General features: G+C 51.4%; 1 protein-coding gene across 7 annotated transcripts in view; it reads right to left on the reverse strand.

The window, feature by feature from the left end:
• The window catches only part of TTC7B (tetratricopeptide repeat domain 7B), a 256,147-nt gene that overhangs the window by 229,551 nt on the left and 5,958 nt on the right, over positions 1–20,638 (reverse strand). For all 7 annotated transcript variants that reach the window (XM_045451860.1, XM_045451858.1, XM_045451859.1 and 4 more), the window contains exon 2: positions 2,713–2,867. In XM_045451860.1, coding sequence (XP_045307816.1) covers positions 2,713–2,867 — 155 coding nt within the window. The remainder of the gene's footprint in view (positions 1–2,712; positions 2,868–20,638) is intronic.

A 20,638-nucleotide genomic window follows, 5' to 3' on the forward strand; every position in this document is an offset into this window, starting at 1 on the left:
AACTTCCACGTCCGGGCCTCAAAACAACCCTGAGCTAACTATATGCTTACAGATGAGCAGCGTGAAGCTCAGAGAGGTTAAGTAACTTTGCCGAGTCACACAGCTTATAAATCCAGAACTGGAACACAAACTCAGGCATTCTAACTTGAAATTCCGTGTTCTTACCACTACACTGGGTTGTAGAGGGTGGAGAGCTAAACCCAGCAGCACCTGGTAACACAAAAGGTCAACTTTTCACCATGAAGTTAGGGGTGTGGAAGGGGGGAAAGAAACTAGCCAGATGTCAGGCCTGGAGTGGGATCCTCGGCCTTTCTCCCCTAACACACAGCCACATCCTCTTGGAGTAGTGCTTGAATCTGACGGCTGCCACTGTGAAGCGTGGCCCCTCGTGTCCACTGTCCTTCTACCCCTTCGCACTGATGAACACCTGCTAGTATCATGAGCTGACTTTGAAGAAAAGTGTATCGTGGCCCCTGGAAAGCAACAAGGAAAGAGAGAACATGTGTTTTTAAAGCCCCACCTGCAGCACCAAGTGCTTAGTAAACTGAACTTCCTATATTAAAGTGAATGCTCTCAAGCCAGCCTCTGAAGGGCCTGGGGCTATGTCCACTGGAGACAGACATACACAAAGGCCATTTTGAAAGGAGGCTTTCTGCCAGGGTTTCTAGAAGCCTGCAGCCACATAACTGATGAACACTAACACTCACGTATTCAAATGCTGCCCACGCCCTCAACTGCTCCGGGGCCAAGGAGGTGATCAGATAACAGGGAGGAAGGACCTCTCAGAATGAAAGCTCGCAGGCTTGGAATATACTGGAGCTGGGAGGGTCCAAGCTCACCCCTCCAACAGCCCACCCCTTTCAAACCAAGAGAAGCTAAGCCCCAGGGAGGGAAATGATCTCCTTGGGGTCACACAGCAATTTGGGAATAGGCACAGGTTTCCAAAACAGATACAGAAGGTAAAGTCGAGGAAAACATGGTCTCTTGGGGTTGGGGGGAGGGGATGTACACAAACAGGAGAGTAAAGTCCCAGAGGATTTGGAGACAGGAAGTAAAGAAAAGGGAAAGAGAAATCATCCAGGTCAAAAGCAAAGAGATACAACTCAACAACAAAAACCCAACCTGAATAAAAACTGGCCAAAGCACTTGAATAGATATTTCTCCAGAGACCTACAGATGGCCAATGAGCACATGACAAGATGCTCAACATCACTGATCATTAGGGAAATACAAATCAAAACCATAATGAGATACCACCTCAAAAGTATTAGGATGGCTACTATCCAAAAACAACACACACACACACACACACACACACACACACACACACACACACAAATACAAAATGCTGGCAAGAATGTTGTGAAATTGGAACTCAGTGTTGGTGAGAATGTAAAATGTAAAATAGTGCAGCTGCTGGGGAAAACAGTGTAACAGTATGGAGGTTCCTCAAAAAATTAAACATAGAATTAGCATATGATTCAGCAATCCCACTTCTGGGTATATGCCCAAAAGAATTGAAAGCAAGATCTTGAAGAGATATCTGTAAACCCATGTTTATATCAGCATTATTCAAACTACCAAAAGGTAAAAGCAACATCAGTGTCCACTGATTGATGGATGAATAAACACAACGCAGCTTAAACACACAGCAGAGTATTATTCAGCCTTAAAAGGGAAGGAAATTCTGATACGTGCTACGACATGGATGAACCTCGAGGACATAATATTAATAAAATAAGCAAGTCATAAAAAAAATGAATACTATACAATTCCACTTCTCTAACGGATCTGGAGCAGGTAATATCATAGAGACAGAAAGCAGAATGGGGGTTGCCAGGAGCGGGGAGAGGGGGAATGGAGAGTTAGAGGGTAATGCGTAGAGTTTCACTTTGCGATGATGAAAAAGTGCTGGAGCTGTGATAACAGTGAGGGGGGCACAAGAGCACCACGGCGGCTAGAGAAGATGATGGGAACGGGCTAGGTACGGGCAGCAGCCTGCAGAAGCGATAAGAGCCAGCCTTCGGGGCCACAGGGTGTGCAGAGCCCCGCAAGCGAGGTAACGGTGGGGAGGGAGGAGGGGGAGCGAAATCCAGATGAAGGGAGATTCAAAGGAAGCAAGAAAGGACTGTGGTGAGAGGGGGAGGGCAAGCTGGGTGCAGAGACCAGAAGACAGAGCAGGCGGACAGCAGAAGGGTAGCACTTCAGGTTTCTGTGCCGTGAGGAACAGGTCATTGCTCAGGCAGAGGGCAGTTCCTGTCCTGGCTCCTTCCCACACCAAGGTACCAGGCCTGCGGTCACCAGCAGGGGCCCCACACAGTTCTCAGGACATGCGTGTCTCAGGCAGGAACTGGCGGTAAAGGGTACTCCTGATCAACTCCTCTCCTCCCTACAGTGGGCCAAGGTGGCAAGTTGAGCTCTGGGCCTCAGACGGCAGCTTTATCCAAGCACCTGGGGCAGATGATGCTTCAGGATAATGTGTCGTCGAAGAATCACCAGAGAGGCCCCTAGGAGCCGGAAGCCCCCCCACGGTGGTCAGCCAGCCGTGGGTCCGGCACAGCAATCGCGCAGCGGGTCGGCCTGCTTCCCAGAAGCCACGGCAAGGTACAGACGTGCTCCCCACCTGCCCGGCTCCTCGTAACTGCTCACTGCCCGGAGCGGGGAGGGCCCAGTGTCACCCCTCCGTCCCCTGCATCTCGGGCACCACAGTACCTTCAGGTTCCCCCGGTCCAGGGCGGCGGTCAGATGCTTGCGGACCTCGGTCAGCTGGGGCCTGGGGCCTCGGGGACTGGCCCCCTGCCGTAAGGGGTGTTCCTTCAGGTACTGCTCCAGCTTCGACTCCCCGAGGAGGAGCTCTGCCATGTCATCTGCAGAGAACAAAGCGAGAGGCTAAGTGGGAAGGCCCCCCAAGGACTTCAGGACCACCACACCCTTGCGCCATGCCCCCAGCAAGGCCCTTCTGGAACTTCATAACCTTAGATGGAGTCCAAGGAGGCACCATCTTATGGTGAATTCTGTTCATTAATAAGAATGTTCCAGGGACATCCGGGTGGCTCAGTCGACTGAGCGTCCGACCTCGGCTCAGGTCATGATCTCACGGTTCATGGGCTTGAGCCCCACGTAGGGCTTGCTGCTGTCATCGCAGAGCCCTCTTCAGATCCTCTGTCCATCCCTGCTCTGCCCCTCCACGACTCATGCTCTCTCTCAAAAATAAATAAACATTAAAAAAAAAAGAATGTTCCAGAGTTTGTACTCAGACAGGTGGTAGCTCATTCCTTTGTCACACATTGATTGAATCTAGAAAGGCTTGATATATGTTAACAGAGAGAGCCCAAATTCAGTAGGAAAACACAAAGTTGTCTTACGATATTTTTCAGCATGATCTTTATAAAACAGTACTATGTATTTTCCAAGAGCAATGTGGTGAAATCTCCTAGTCCTGTTGTGTTCTATGGCCTTATAACGCGGAGGTGAGCTGGCAGAATATCTTCTACAGTCAGATTTTTATTATTATTTTTTTTTACATTTATTTATTTTTGAGAGACAGAGGGGACAAAGCACAAGTGGGGGGGATGCAGAGAGAGAAGGAGACACAGAATCGAAAGCAGGCTCCAGGCTCTGAGCTATCAGCACAGAGCCCGACGCGGGGCTCGAACTCACAAACCATGAGATCATGACCTGAGCCGAAGTCAGACGCTTAACCAACTGAGCCACCCAGGCGCCCCTACAGTCAGATTCTTAAAACGAGTTGTGTCAAAAACACCTGAGTTGCATGCAGTCTGTTTCTGCCTAAAAGTCGAAGCTATATAGACACTGACAGCTGGGAATGTCTAGATGCAGGTTTTACCCCTAAGAGTATACTACTTATGGTTGCAATTCTGCTAATATCCGTGCTGGCTTGTTAATTAGAATAAAGAGCTCACTCCAGAAGTAGCTCTTTGGGATCCGCACATCTAGATGCTCTAAATAAACCCAGAACAATTCATACACCAGCCTGAGCATGACGTATTTCTGCTGTCATGGGACAGGATGCAATTGTATCAAGATGTAAGAGTGACAAAACAGGTCTGGAAGGATATATCTCCAATCCATGACCGTGGTTACCACCGGGATGCAGAGCGGCAAGGACCTCAACTGGAATAAAGGGTCAAAATGGACTTCAGTTTTACCTTTAACATTCCAGTCCCAGAAAGGAGAACAGATTTGCCTATTGTTTAGGTAATCTAAAATTAACTCAAGAAAAAAAAAAAAAATCACAGAGGACCCGCTGAGATTCTGGGTGGTAGGTCCACTGAAGGCTGCAAGCTGGAACGAGAGCCTTCCCAAGTCCTGTGGTCAGTGACCCAGATCTGCCAAATCTAAAGTTCTCAGCAGTGCTTCTGTCTGTGCACCAGGAAGCCTAAAATAGTCTCTTAGAGACGAGACCGAGGGTCCTAGGATAAGCCGAGCAACAACAGAACAGGGCTGAGATAAGTGACTGAACACAAAAATTCTGTAAGTGTCCAAGAAGAAAAAGCAAATCACCTACAAGATGAGGGGGAAGATCAGGCAAGATCCACAGAAGTATCCTGAACCGAAGACAGTGAAGCCACAGGGACACAAAGCGTAGCCCAAGTGCACATTCTTGAGAATGAAATCCCGCTAATAAAGAAACTCGGGACTCAGGGGTGAAGGATATGTGGGCAAAGGCCTGACAGGGAGGGTCCACACATTTACCTACAGGACACTAGGTGCCTACAAGAATTATAGTTAAAGAACAGACTGTGACTGCTTTAAACACAGTGCAAAAATGACAATATATCAAAATTGGGAGGAGCTTTAGAGCACCATCTTTCAAAACACGGTAATATAGGCTTAAAGAAAACACACACACACACACACACACACACACACACACACACGACTCCAGTCTTTTGAAGAGTTGATTGAACTCTTTTAGTAAGTGATGCCGTGTGCCGAAGCATATATCTGGAGTTCAACAATTCCCTGAGATTCACTTTTGTTTCTTTTTTCCCATGAGTACTTATTAATACTTTATTTTTCAAATCAAGAACGGCTGCGCCCAAGACCTGTGTACAAGCCACACGTTATTTTAAAAGTTGCAGTCGCTATTGTAAAAAAGGAAAAAGAAACAGGTGAAATAATTAATTTTGATAATATATTTTATCTAACTCAATATATCTAAAATATTATCAGTTGAACAAGCAATCCATATTTTTTAGCTACTGGCATAGTTATGTTCTTTCTTTGCATTGTTTTCCAAATCTAGGGGCACCTGGATGGCTCAGGTGGTGGAGCATGTGAGTCTGATCTCTGGGGCGTGAGTTCGAGCCCCACGTTGGGTGCAGAGCTTATTTAAAAAAAAATTAGTAAATAAAAATGAATTTTAAAAAAAGCTTTCCAAATCTCATGGGTACTTCGCACATATGGCACATCTCAATTCTAACCAGCCACCTTTCAAGTGGTCAGAAGCTGCCCGTGGCTGATGGCTGTGACGTTGGACAAGAATGTGCGATCACTCTTCATAAAAGTCTGCCTACTTACCTTTATTCTGTTTTCCTAAAAACATGTCTAGAATGAGTATCTCTTAAGAATGAGTAACGGGGCGCCTGGGTGGCGCAGTCGGTTGAGCGTCCGACTTCAGCCAGGTCACGATCTCGCGGTCCATGAGTTCGAGCCCCGCGTCGGGCTCTGGGCTGATGGCTCAGAGCCTGGAGCCTGTTTCCGATTCTGTGTCTCCCTCTCTCTCTGCCCCTCCCCCGTTCATGCTCTGTCTCTCTCTGTCCCAAAAATAAATAAACGTTGGGAAAAAAAAAATTAAAAAAAATAAAAAATAAAAAAGAATGAGTAATAAAAATTTCTGGATGATAGGATTTGGGGTAATTTTTTAACTCTGTGTAGTTTGAATTGTTTTCATTGAGCAGAATTGTTTTACCTTAATATTAGGAAAAAGTGCGAGTCTTCTTTAAACACTGGAAGTATATATGATGGGACAGGAACAGTGGTTATTTCTGGGGTGAGACTATTCATATACACGGACTTTCTTTTCTGTAGATTTTAAATTTCCAAAAGCTAAAATAACGTTAGATCAGAGTTATAGATATAAATCCCAGTTTGTCACGCTGGGACTGTGGTTCTAGGATTTAACCTCAGTGTTCTGGGGGGGCGGGGGGAGCAATTTTAAGAAAGCCCCACTGGGGGCGCCTGGGTGGCTCAATCGGTTAAGCGTCCGACTTCAGCTCAGGTCACAATCTGGCGGTCCGTGAGTTCGAGCCCCGCGTCGGGCTCTGGGCTGATGGCTCAGAGCCTGGAGCCTGTTTCCGATTCTGTGTCTCCCTCTCTCTCTGCCCCTCCCCCGTTCATGCTCTGTCTCTCTCTGTCTCAAAAATAAATAAACGTTAAAAAAAAAAATTAAATTAAAAAAAAAAAAAAAAAAGAAAGCCCCACTGTACGTGTGAACTGCGGATTCCTCACTCCGCATTTTTCCCCACTCCGATTAACTCCCCACTGCGGGCTCCCCTGACCTACAGCTGAAATGGCCGTCCCCAGCAGAATCACTAGGCCAGCAAGCAGAAAGGACAGCAGACTGGGCCCTCTGCTGTCTGCCACCTCTTTCTAGTTGTGCGACCAGGGGCACATTGCTCACCCTCTTGAAGCACCAGCCTCCATGTATGATATGGGAAGGATGCTGTGACCACAGTGAGACCGTGGATGGGAGCTAATGCATTCTCGGGGAGGGACATGCTGTGGCCTGGCCTGCCATGCCTCTCAACTAGACCCTACAGGATGAGTAGGATCTGGACTGGCAAATAGCACAGGGAAGGACAAACCAGGCTGAGGGAACAGCAGAGCACAAGGAAGGTGCAAAGGCAAGGAAAGTGCACCGGACCAAGTGGCCAGAGAAGAGGGTGTGGGCGAGCGGGAGGGCAAGAACAGAGACTCAAGCGGGGAGCAAAACATGGGACTAACGGTTCCCCTCTCCCCGCTGAGCCCCATCTCCGTGGAAAACAGGTTCCGGCCAAGTTCTCCACACGTGGGCCCAGTGAACCTCCTCCACGCCTCTGGGATGACTCGGAATGCAGAGAACACATCCACCGCTCCTTGATAAACACCTACTGATCTTTTGGGCACTGCTCATCTCTCCCCGCACGTGCCCTATCCCACGCCACCCCCGGCTGCCACCAGGAACCTCAAGCACGCCAGCCTCGGCCTTTACTTATCTGCCCCTTCCACACTGAAATGAGAGGCCTGAAGGAAGAATCTCTATGTCACTTGTTTTCAGTCTCAGGGCCAACCAAGCGTAATGTCTGGCACAGAGCCAGCGTTCAATAAACGGTGAAGTAACTCAATGGTAGGCCAAGGCACTTGGTAGGCCAAGGCACTATGGTAGGCCAAGGCACTTGGTAGGCCAAGGCACTACAATGGTAGGCCAAGGCACTAACCCTCCAGTGTTAGGTCTGGTCCTGCCTGTGGCAGAATCTGCCAACTGTCCCCAAATATTCATTCTCCCCTTTTTCCTTTAGTATTAGAGTCCCTGAGTTTTATCCATGCCCATAGCTGTCAAGGTAGAGACTACTTCCCGGGCTCCCTGGGGGCTGGATGCTAAGTTGTGGTCAGTGGGATGTGAACAGAGTGCCGCATGCAGCTTCTCTGCTGGCCCCACGGGAAGTGAGCTCACCCTCCGGTTCCTCCTCGCCCTGTCCCAATAGCTGGGAAGAGTCCGCGCTGCTGGGAAATGGCACATCCATTCTAACCCTCCAGATGGAAGCCATCTACTGAGGACCACAGAGCAGCACAACGTGAGGAACCTCGGTCTCCAACACGCGTGAACTGCCACCAAGCCCCAGACCACTTATGATCAATCACTGCGTGAGACAGAAACATTAACTTCCACTTGGCTCTTGTTGTTTAGTCACTGTCACTCGGACCTTAGTTACAGTGGCCAAACTGCTATCCTGACTAGATCTCCCGACCACCAAACAGGCTTTCAGCTGAGAACGGCTATCTGAGAACACCTCCCCGAACAATACTCATTCCCAGGGTCCCGCACGTCTCAAAGGAATTTCCACAGAACCCAATTGAGGGCTTTGGTAGAATGCCCCGACGTCCCACCTCTCCCATTTCACGGCTTGTATATCCTAGGCTTGCAAAAATATTTAAACAAAGGACGACATAAAGAGACGTATAAAGCTACCACCTTAGTGCTTTGTAGGATTTACAGACTTTTAGCGTATCGATCTCCGGATAATGGAGGAAGACCCCAGTCTTGTTGCCAAGCTGTGGAGGGAGCCCAGCTCTAACAGAAACACTGGACGGGCCCTGGGAAAGGTTCACTGAGAGGAAGAGGCCTTGCTCAGACTGAGGAGACACGGTCCCTTCCCTCATTGAAGCTCCACACGACGCAGTGGTACTGGAGACGTGCACAGTCCTGGACTGGAGGAAGAGGAGGAGACAAAGCCTTCACCAGCAATGTTATAGGTACGTGTTCGCAAGCAGAAGAAACAGAACGTGCAAAGGCATGGCACAGCCCCGTTGTTCGGGGAACTCCAAGAGCTGAACCATGAAGGGCAGAGAGGGGAAGAGGGGAAGAGTTGGGATTTCCCGCCAGGTCGGCGAGGATCAGCTCCTCAGTTCCCGAAGGAGCCGCGCGCTCTGAGCAAAGAGCGGCTGCAAATTGAAAATCTGAAATGAACATAGTGGCTGCAAAATAATTTGTGAAACTTTAAAATTGTTCAGGCTCCAGGGAATCGCCCAGGCAAATTATGTTTCCTTTTCTCTCCTTCCAAAAAGGTGACTTCTCTACCACTCACTCTCCCAACCAGGAGGGCAAAGATCTGAAAAACATGCTATGAACTCACGCTGGAGAAGTTCTACGGAGGCTGCGAGGCTCCATCCTCAGCCGGCGCTTCCGGCTCTTGTCAAGGACCCCTGGGTCCCCAATTCAGAGGCCACGAGTGACAAAGGACACAGATGTCACCTAGCCAGTTGTTACTGCCCATAGCATGTCCAGCTACATGCTAGGAAAGTGAGGCACAAGGGGGAAAAAAAACGGCACCTCAGGGCATACAAGAAAATTAATTCCAGCTGGATTAAAGAATTAAGTATGAAAAAAAAGAGAATAAAAAGTTAAAAACAGACTTTCGCTTCCAACCAAGATGGAACAGATTTACCCTCCTGTATAAAATAACCACAAACACAGGGCGCCTGGGTGGCTCAGTCAGTTGAGCGTCCGACTCTTGATTTCAGCTCAGGTCATGATCCCAGGGTCATGGAATCGAGCCCCATGTCAGGCTCTGCTTTGAGGGTGGAGCCTGCTTAAGATTCTCTCTCTCTCTCTCTCTCTCTCTCTGCCCCTCCCCTGCATGTGCGCATGCACTCTCTCGCTCTCCCTCTCAAGTGAAAAAAAACAAATAACCATAAACACAAGACAAAATATGTGAAAAAACAATTTTCACAACATTGGACGTGGGACAACAGAGAAAAGTGGTCCCTGAAAAGTGGGGAGCAGACAAGGTGAGCTCTGTAATTGCCTTGAGAGTTTCTGGCTGCACCACTGGAACAAGGAACCCTTACATGAGGATTCCGCCTCGTGAAATACTTAAATCTAAGCATCTCTCCCCACTCACTTGCCTACTCACACTCACCAGGCACAGGGTAGGGCACAGCCGGCCATCCCACCCTGCAGGGAGCACAGCAGGACTGCATAGTGGGGCCAAGGGTGTACTTTCCAGAATGGAAAAGCCTAGGAGTACAACGTGGAAGACAGAGCTCTGGCCTCAGGCAGCCCCAGGCTTAACGTAGGCTCCCTAGCTTACTTAGCTGAGCGGCTCTGGGCAACTTACCTAACCTCTCTGAGCCTTAGTTTCCTCACCTGGCGACAGCGAGGATTAGACGTGGGTGTAATGCACAGAGTACAGAGCAGGTACTGAATAGATGTGAGTTACGATTACTGTCATTGCCATTCGTTTTGGGCTTGCTATCTCCCAGAATGGTTATGTTGCATCTAGGAGGCCAGAAAGCTCTAGGGGACACAATCCCTGTGCTCAAGAGGCCTGCCATCTAGTAGGACGACAAGAATGTTGTATAATCTTACTAGACAAGCCATGCTGGGCTCTTACTAAATGCCGTGCCGCGTGCTGAGACATCACATCACCCCGTTAGTCCTCCAAACCTCACTAGGACCTATTCTCAACCTCCATCCTCACGGATGGGGGACCAGGCACAAGAGGTGAAGCCATGTGCCAAAGGTCACAGGGCCAGTCAGTCCTGGAGCTGGAATTCTGAACCCAGGCCGTCTACCTGCGCCGTTACCCCGGCGCGTCAGGCACGAACCATGTGGACATCAGCATCCAGAGAAGGGGCCCAGCTTCCCTCCCAAGCAGCCATGTGACGCTGGTCAAGCCATTTCACCCTTCTGCCGCAGGGCTGCGCGGGCCGTTCCTAAGTCCCTTCCTGCTCCGCCTGCCAGGACTGTCAGGTGACCAGGGTGAGGAGGGACTCAGGGGTGCTCGGGGCTGGTTTCCACCTTTCCCACGGGTATTTTTCAGGGTTTAAGTGAGGCTGCAGAAACCAGCTTCCCAAGGACTTAGGTAGAGATAAAGCCTGAAGCTGAACAGAGACTGCTCCTGGGGACCCTCACTGAGAAGCAGATGGGGAATCGGCCCCGGGCAAGAGCCCTGTGCTGAGCTTCATCTGCAAACAGACAATCTCCGAAGCCTGGCGGCTGGCCCTGCTCGATGCCCAGGCGGCCTTGGCCTCCCTGATTCCCCCAAGGAGGGAGGCGCTGTGTGGCCTTTGCCACTTCAGGTGACTGCCCCCTCCTCCCAGCCTTCTCCCTCACGGGATAAAGAGCTGACACCCAGAGACTGGATCAACGCGGAAGAAAAAAGCTTAAGGTTTCCACTCTATTCCAGGGAGTACGTGACACCAATACAAAAAACTCTCAACAACTCGCATTTGTCAATAGAGAAGCATTTAGGTCTATTCAAACCAATCCCGCGGTGGCTCCGATCCAAGAGGAAAAACAAACCCCTGCTCAAGTCCAGCCGTTGTCAGCGTCCCCTGCACCTCCGTTGTTGCCCTGCGAAGTCAGCCAGGTTCTCCATTTCTTGGTCTCAGGACGACTTCAGTGAATTTCGTCTCATTTACTTGGCTTCTTGTAAGTCACAGGTACCCCAGCACCTACAGCACTTGTCATCCCCTCCCCACCAGGAAGTGACACAAAAATAGACACTGGGATACTGTCGGCAGGAGCATAAATCGGTACGAGTGTCAACCGAGGGCAATTAGCAACATCTACAGAACGATTTATGTACCTGCACCATCTGACCCAGAAATTCCAGGTTTAGGAACTTATCCCATACATACGTGCACTCCTGAGCACCTACGTGTACCAACGGGGATGTTTCTACATACGGCCCCACTGGGAACAGCACAGGACAGAAAACAACCTGCACAGTCCTCACTGCGGCGTGCCCCACGTGATGGGACATAACGCGTCCCTTACACGGAAGGAAACGGATCTACATACGGTCCCGCGGTACCTGACTGCACGAGCGGCCCCAGCTCTTCATACCCCCGAACCCACATGCTTTCTGGCCTCTCACACTGAACGTGAGCTTGGCCGTGTAACTTGCTCTGATTGACAGGACAGACGCAGACACGTGTGACACACACAGAGGCTCGGAAAAGGGCTTACTCGCGTCTGCTTTCCTCTCACTTCTCTGTGACCACCTTGAGAACGCAGCCGGGCTGGCTAAGAAAGGCCACAGGGAACACAGCTGAGTCGTCTCAGCCAGGCCCAGCCACGGGAGAGGGCCCAGACAAGGGCAGCTACATCGCGGAGCAGACCCACAGCTGGCTCCCCTGGCAAGCCCAGAATGGTGAAAAATAATAAAAGGTGGCTATTTGAAGGCACCAAGTTTGAGGATGGTTTGTTACACAGCAATAGGTAACACTGTCAGAGAGGGATACAAAACAGGGTATGCAGTATGTTACTATTGTGTGTGAAAACCAGAAACCAACAACACTCTTTCTTATACACATACAGATACGCTGACTATTTCTTTTTAATTTTTTTTAATGTTTATTTTTGAGAGAGAAAGCACAAGCAGGGGAGGGGCAGAGAGAGAGGGGGACCCAGAATCCGAAGCAGGCTCCAGGTTCTGAGCTGTCAGCACAGAGCCCGACACGGGGCTCGAACTCACAGACCGTGAGATCATGACCTGAGCGAAAGTCAGACGCTTAACCAACTGAGCCACCCAGGCGCCCCACAGGCTAGTTCTGAAAGGACCCCCAGGAAAGTTCCAAGAGTGGCTACGTCTGTGGACAGGAGCAAGAGGACACAGGGATGCTGTAGGAATAAAGTTACTTTTCTCTCTTGTATTATTTGACTTTTACTACCATGTACATTCATTGCCTGCATAAAACATTAACTAGTTAATTTAACAAGAAAAGAACCAACCGACTGGGTGGCTCAGTCGGTTAAGCGTCCGACTTCGACTCAGATCATGATCTGGTGGTTCGTGGGTTCAAGCCCCACATCGGGGCTCAGAGCCTGGAGCTTGCTTGGGATTCTGTGTCTCCCTCTCCCTCTGCCCCTCCCCTGCTTGGGCTCTGTCTCTCTCTGTCCCTCAAAAATGAGTAAATGTTAAAAAAAATTTTTTTTAATAAAAAAGAAAAGAGGGGAGGTGGACCAGGATGGGGGGACTAAATGAATGATGGGCATTAAGGAGGGCACTTGTTGGGATGAGTGCTGGGTGTTATATGCAAGTGATGAATCACTAAATTCTCTTAAAACCAATAAAGTAATCATAATAATCAAGAAAAGAAGATGGCCCGTGTTGGAGTGTGCTGACTCGGGAGTGCGTAATCTGGTCACCCACAGGGGGCTCGCAGGACCTGGCCTGTCATCTCAGAACCAGGTGAGGGAGGCCTGGGTCTGCAGTTATTAAGTAGAGCTCGTCACCGCTCTCCCTGGGCCACTAGCCTCCCACATGCACACTCTCCAGGCCCCCCCATATCCTTCCGAGGCTGTGGCAATCTGTCTCACCTGGGGGTGCCTGGACAGGCTGTACCTCCCTCCCTTCTCCTGCCAACAGCCCAGGCGTCCTGTGAGCTGCAGTTCAGGGTCACCTTGGAGAAGCTTTCCTGCTCCCTTGGCCTGACCTCAGAGTGCTGCACACATTAGCCACCAGCCAGCATTTACTTAGCACCTGCCAGCACCCGGCACGTACGGTGGTGGGTGAGGCAGAAGCGTCTCTGCCCTCGTGGTGCTCATATTCCAGAAGGGGAGACAAGCCAGGAAAAGGCCAGGTAGCGGTAAGAGACGCGCAGAGAGCTAAAACAGGGCGGCGTGGCAGTGCACGACTGGGTGGCTACCTGAGACTGGGCGAGCCACAGAAGGATCGGAGCCATGGAAGGGCCCTGGGGCAGGAACACAGCTGGCATGCGTGAGGAACGGCAAGAAGGCCGTGTGGCTGGAGTGGCGGGGACAGATGGGAGCATGGTAGTCAGAGAGGCGGGTAAGGGCAGCCATGAACACACTGTGGCAGACTGTGCTCAGGAGTGTGGCTTTCCTTCTCAGAGCACCTGGAAGCCTCTGGAAGGGGCGGGGAGTGTGCAAGCCGGGGGTTGAAGTGATCGGTTTAGGTTTTGTGAAGACCCCTCCCTCCGCCGTGCGGAGAACGAACTTGGGGCTGGAGAGGGCGAGGCAACGGCAGGGATGGTTGGAAGGTCACCGCAGAGGAGTCTGGTGAGGGGTGACGGATGCCAGGACAAGGGGGCAGAAGTGAGAAATAGTGCCGAAGGGGAGAGACGGGCAGAGGGGAAGACACGATTTGGAGGTAAAAATAAACAAGATTTACTAATGGGTTGGACCGGAGGTGTGGCACACAGAGTAACACCCCCTGCGCCCCAGAGACGACTGTGCCCTAATTGCTGGGACCTGTGAATATGTCACCTTACCTGGCAAAAGGGACTCTGCAGATGGGATTACGTTAATGACCTTGAGACGGGATTATTCCGGATTACCTCGGGGGGCACCACCGAGTCCTTGGAAGAGGGAAGTAGGCGGCTCAGAGGAGGAGATGGTGGTGAGAACAGGTATAGTCACAGAGGAAGCTAACTCCTTGCTCTAAAGACGGAGGCGGGGCATGAGGCAGGGCATGTGGGCAGTGGCAGAGGCCAGGAAGGCAAAAGCACGGATCCTCCCCGAGAGCCTCCAGAAGGAACTCAGCCCCTCTGACACTTGAGGTTCGCCTATATGAGACCCATTTCCAACCTGTGGCCTCCAGAACAGCCAGAGAACACAGCTGCATTGTTTCAAGCCAGTAAATGTGTAATAATCGGTGACGGCAGCAATAGGAAACGGATGCACGAGGGATGAGGAATGGACGGGGATGAAAGATAAATTCTTTAATCTCAGATATGACACTGCACAGTGGAGTAGACAGTGGTACCGTTCTGCCGTTTACTGTAGGGGAGGAGGAATAAGACCAAGAGTTCTGCTTCGACAGACTTAAATAACATTCGATATCCAAGTAGAGACATCAAATCGGTGGATGGAGGTCGGCGTCAAAGCTGGAGGAGAGTGAGTGAGCGAAAGGACCAAGTTAAAGAAACCAGGACGGCCTGTTACAAAAACGGAGATGAGAAGTTTCCAGAAAGAGGGAGTGGCCAAGTGGGTTAAAGGCAGCTGGAATAGGGAAGAAAATAAGAGCACAAACGTAACCACTGGATTTGGCAACAGGGAGGCAACATCGGAGGGTGACATTGACAGGAAGAGCAGCGGGATGGGCAGGGACACAAGCTCCGAGAGGGCCGAGGAGACAAAGGTTCCTCGAAGAGGCTTTGCTGAGACAGAGCAGAGAGGCGGGCAGTGAGGATCCAGAGACGCGGGACTGACGAAGGTTTTTACAGGAGAGTCTTGGGTATCTATGAACCCTCTAGGGTATGATCCAGGAAACAGAGAGAGACAGAGACTTGATCCAGAGGCGAGGAGAAATGCCAGAAGCCGTGAAGTCCTGAGGAGGCTCCAACAGGGCGATTGTGAGCAAAGGTGAAGGGGGTGCAGGCCTTGAAAGGAACTGGAGCCTCCACACAGTGACAGGAGGGAAGGTGGACACAGATTCGGTGGTGGGAAACAAGGGGGTTTCCTAACTGCCTCTATTTCCTCGCTAAAATATAAGGCAACGTCATGAGGTAGGAGAGGATGCCATCCAGATAAAAGGCCTAAGAAGGGAAAAGAATGCGTGAGAGTAGGAATACAAACATGCCAGAAGCGTGGCAGAGCCTCCGAGGTCACTTGTCATCAAGTGCAAATGACGCGCAAGGTTCCTCCCGCAAAATGCAGCATGCAGGGGCAGGCCGGGAGCTGGGCTTAACCAGGGTAGGGCCACGCAGCAGGGCAGAGAAGAGAAGGTCATGTCACCCGGCCCCTCAAAACCCTCCGGGAGCTCCCCTTTCACCCGAAGTGAAAGCCAAAATCCCTGTACCTTACCACCTTGGCTCTGACCTCTGCCCTGTCACTCTCCCCTTCACACCCTGTCTCCAAGGCACACAGTAGGTATTCTTTAAATATTTCTGAAAGGAATGAGTCAATCTCTAGTCTCCCCTAGACTAGACGGGGACCTAATCAGGTACCTCAGCCCCCCTCAGGTGTGCCTGGCTTGTAGCTGGGATATGATTGTTGACCGAGACCCGGGCCTTCCCATTTCCACCTCAGGGCTGCCTCTGTTCCCCCTCCGCCATCTTTGCTTGAATTATGACCCGGTTCAGAGGACCTGGCCATTTGGATCTTGACTGAAAGGCAAAGATGCCATAAGTCAAAGATTAAGGAGCTCAAAGAAGTTGGCAGAAAGCTATAGTCTGGGAAACTCTTGGTAGTTAGAGTCCAGGCTTCAAGCCAAAGCCTTCTGCCCGTGTTCACGCACAATGCAGAAGCTGGAGGGACAGGATGAGAGAGTAAAATGTGGGAACAGAAGACAATATTTCCACTGCGCTGGCAGAATAGATAAGTATACTGGTTTAACACACACATGCTCATACACACGCACATGCACACACATACACACACACTTCCCTAGAAAAACCTAGTCTAAGAAGAGAAAAGGTAACTTGAAAGTCATGATCTTGGAGTTGGTTTGGCCTGTCCCCAGGGCTCAGCAGGACAGGAAATGACTCTAACAGGGCAGGGGGATGTTATCAGGCCAGCCCAGAAGGCTTGGAAAGGGCTCGCTCAGGAAGCTGGCCCCACACAGACAAGTTAAATGCATACCCACACAGAGCCGGCAAGCATCTCTTGAAGATTCAAAGCTCTAATCCTGTCCCTGCCCTCAAAGACTACAGTGTGGGACCATCAAGTCCAGGCACAGTGGGGTGGAAAGACCACCAGGGACACTCAGAAGACAGGTGAGGTAGGATTTCTCCAAGTGAGAGTCCCGGCAGAAGGAGACGCCAAAACTGGTGTGTGCGGCGGGGCAGAGGTAGGAAGGAGGCTGCCCCGGGCCGTGGGGCAGCTGCAAGGGGTCTGAGGGACCCACCTTCCCAGGCCTCCAGGCCCAAGACTCAGTGGAGAGCGGACTCTCTTGGCCTGGCGGGCCAGAGAAAGGAAAGGCATTTACTGTAGGTCCCTGTGCTCGACATGCCCAGCAATATCACCTCACTGACTCAACACCCCTTACTTGAGAAAGTAAGCTTACTGCTTACTTGAGAAAGAAAGCTTACTGCTCCTTCTTGGACTCAGAACCTGCAAGGGCCAGAGAAGGCAGTTACTCAAGGGAGGCAGGCCTCACAGCAAAGGGGCTGAACCAGCCCACAGGTGAGGAGACTGGAGGGACAAGGAGAGGCAGCAGGGAGCCCTGGCCACTCAGCAAGTGTCAACCCTAGAGTTGCACAGGAGACACAGGAAGAGAAGGTCATGGGCATTCAGTCAGCCTGAACAGCAGTCCACCAGCCAGAACTTACGCAGAGCCCCAGGCAGGCGGGGCCATCCAGTCACCTGAGGGACGATACCGAGAGTCTTAGCCTCTCAGGTAGACACTCCCTCCCCAGGACCTCCTCAGCCCTCGTCCTCTCCCACTCCCAGCACTGAGCATGTGTGCTACACTAGAGCACAGGGTGGGCCTAATGACCACGGCACCCCAGGCCCTCAGGCAGCAGCTGGCACCCAGTACGCACTCAGCAGGTGTTTGAGGAGGAAATGAATCCGAGTTCACTCCTCAAGGGCAGCGGCCAAGGTGTTCACTGAACAACTAATTGAGTACCTACTGTGTGTCAGACATGTTACTGGTGCTTGAGATATAGCAGAGAACAAAAGAGCGAAACAGCCCTGCCCTCATGGGGCTGACAGCCCAGCGGTCACATTCGTTGTTGTGTCCCCAGTACACATCATGACACCCCCACATCCTATCCCGGCTCATTAAAGTGCAGGATGGAAGGCTGCAAGGAGAGGGCTGGGGAGTCTGTCAGACCTGGCGTGAGGCCCCAGGTCCACACTGACTAGTTCGGGGACCCAGCTAACAGCGACTGCCGTTCAGCTTTGGGCCTCAGCCACAAGTCAGTACAACAGGACCCCACCCCAACCCCTCCTGCACGGCTCTGCTATCCCTGCTGTCATTGTCACCCTGCCTGCTTCCTCCTCCCTGTAAAGGGCTGAGTATCTGGACCTTTCTAACCTCCTTCCACACACAGTACTCCTGATTCAGGCAGGCTGCTGCAGATGACTGCTGGTGCCTGAAACTGCATTATCTCTTTTACTCCTCAAAACAACCTTTGAGCTAAAGAGGGAGGCTCGGGGAAGCTGAGTAACTCACCCAAGGCCGGACAAGCAGCATCAGAGCTGGGATCTGAACCCAGGTCTAATTGGACAAAGCCCTGCTTTGCACCGGGTTCCTTTCCTCTTTGCTAAAAACTGCTCCATCTGCTTAACAGGGTGAACTACGGGCCTGCTTGCCCAGGCCTGGGGGGTTCCCAGGACACAGGATTTTCAGTTCTGAAAACCAAGAAAGCGTCAGGCCAACTGGGACACGTTGGTCACCCTAAAGCCACAGCCCTGCCCAAGATCCTCCTCCTGGCACTCTGCCAGGCCCCTCCCACTGTCATCTCAGCGCACGCTGCCCTCAGCCCCCCAGTAACCCAGCAGCACCCTGAAGCCTTGTAACGCGGTCATTGCTCTCCTCAGGCTGCAGGCGGGGCACGCTGTCCCCACCACTTGGACAACCGTGTCTAAAATCTGGTCCTGGAACTTTCTGTGCTCCAACCACCTATGCTCGTCAACAATCGTGCTTCCTGAACCCCAACCCCACTATGGCTTCCTGAAGCAGAATTCGGGCCCAGCATGGGAATCTGAGTTGCTAAGCAGCCCCCAGGTGACTCAGCTGCCCAGAGATTATGTGACTACCCTGAGCTGGAAGCTCCTCGTGGCTGGTGACCCCCTCACTCTATTTCTTCAGGTGCAGTCCCCACGCATAGGAGGTACTCATTAAATGCTAAGGATTATGGTTGAGAGCAGGGTTTCCAGACCCGCTTGATCACACAACCCACCTAAGGCTCTATTTAAAAATGCACACGTCGGGGCACCTGAGTGGCTCAGTCAGTTAGGCGACCGATTTCAGCTCAGGTCATGATCTTATGGTTTGTGGGTTTGAGCCCCATGTCAGGCTCTGGGCTGACAGCTCAGAGTCTGGAGCCTGCTTCGGATTCTGTGTCTCCCTGTCTCTCTCTCTCTCTGCCCCTCCCTTACTTGTGCTCTCTCTCTCTCTCTCTCTCTCAAAAATAAATAAACATTAAAAAAAAAAAAACGCAGATGTCCAGCCCCCACCTTGGACCAAGGGAAATCACCACCCCCCGGAGAGGCCTGGGAATCCATGATGTCCAGGCTCCTTTAGTTCAGTGCTACTCAGAATGGGTGGACGGACCAGCAGCACTGGCATCACCCCGGAGCCCTGCCCCAGACCCACTGCATCATCAGAATCACTAGGGATGCGGCCCAACAAGCCTACTTGGTGATTCTTTGATCTGACAAGTTTAGAAAACAATTGGTTGGTATAAAGAAAAATGGACTAGAGTGAGAAGAGGGTTAGAAACCAGCTCGATGAACATCTCCAAACGTCGGTCCACTTATCCCCGAATGAGAATTACGACCCCCGACCCCATTCCTCACGCGGTCATTGTGATGCCCAGAGCACGGCACACAGCAAAAGCTCAAAAAATGCTTGTTCGTTCCCTACTCGCACCGTTTTAACACCCAGGGAGCCAGGAAAACTAAGGCTTCAGAGAATCAAGTGAGGCGCACAAGGTCACTCAGAGGGCAAACGCATGCAGATTCTGACTCCAGGTCTAGCCAGCGTCCAAAAGGACCACAAAACGTCTGCTCCGTCTTGCTCTGGCACGTCCCCCTCCACCGCACTTGACGAGCAGGGGCAGACACACAGGGGCCGTGGCCACACACACTGCTAGGTTTCCTGTGGCTTGTGACTGCCCTCTCTACGTTACATGGCATTCATCTGACCCAGCTGCCAAATGCCTGCTCCTTCTTGTCTTGGTAGTTGATGGAGAGGGTTTTGAGAGGTGTCGGAAAACCTGTTCCCTTCTCTTGGCTTCTCAGATGGGAAACACTGGCTTTCACAGAACGCCCTGCAACCCTCCGCCACCCACCAAGCATGAGGTCACCCAGCGGGGCAGGAATCTACCCAAGTGAGGTCAACGTGCATCAGAAGCGGAGGCCGTTCCCGATGGCGTGCCCGGTGCAAAGCTGGCGGGGCAGCTGGGGGTGCCCCAAGTGAGCGAGGAGGTGTACCTGCTGGAGGGCCTTGGGTGGCAAGTAAGGAGCGAACCCAAGTCAGTGTGACTTCAACAAGACATTTATGACCCCACATACAAGTAAGTCCAGAGAAGAGGACCTCCCGTCGCCTGTTCCAATCGCTCAGAGGCCTCCGCTCGCAAAAGTCCGGGCCCAGTTGGCCGCACAGCACGCCAAGCGGGCTGACAGTTCATCCCAGCAGAACCACAGCCCTCGGTCCCCTAGAAGCTGACCGCCTGGGTGAGGAGACAAGACATGTGCCAAGACAGGCCACATGGGGGAGGAGAAACAGCCCTGGACTGGGGGATGGGAGACCGTAAACCCACCACCGTGGGCGACTTATATTCTATGTGCCCCTTCGCAGTGACTGCTTGGGTGTTTTGATACAGAAAGAGTGACGTGTTTTATTATCAAGTGCTGCCCCGGACCCATTGAGAGGGTCACATACTGGCCAGCATATGGAAAATTTCCAGTATTTCTGGAAAATTCTACATTCTTAAACACAGCTGCCACCAAGGGTTTCAGAAAAGGGATGCTGAATGTGTATCACCCCTTCCCATGTGGGGTTTCACAAGGGGAAATAACGCTCTTAGTTAGGAAGGAGCACAGCCTCACTTTGAACCAAGCAACTGAACCGGTAAGCCAGAGCTCTGACCCACTCTGTTCTTTTCTGCCACTCGCCAGCTGGTGGTGGCTTTGCAGGAGACACCTCTGTGAGCCTGTTTTCTCACCTGTAAAATGGAGAGCCGAAGACTAGATCGATGGCTTTCAAATATGTTTTTAAAAGCACATTAGCTCTTCTTTCAAAGGAAACTTTAGGGAAAAGTATCGCTGCTC

This window comes from Leopardus geoffroyi, chromosome B3 (assembly GCF_018350155.1).
Source record: "Leopardus geoffroyi isolate Oge1 chromosome B3, O.geoffroyi_Oge1_pat1.0, whole genome shotgun sequence".
In the NCBI taxonomy this organism is placed as follows: Eukaryota; Metazoa; Chordata; class Mammalia; order Carnivora; family Felidae; genus Leopardus; species Leopardus geoffroyi.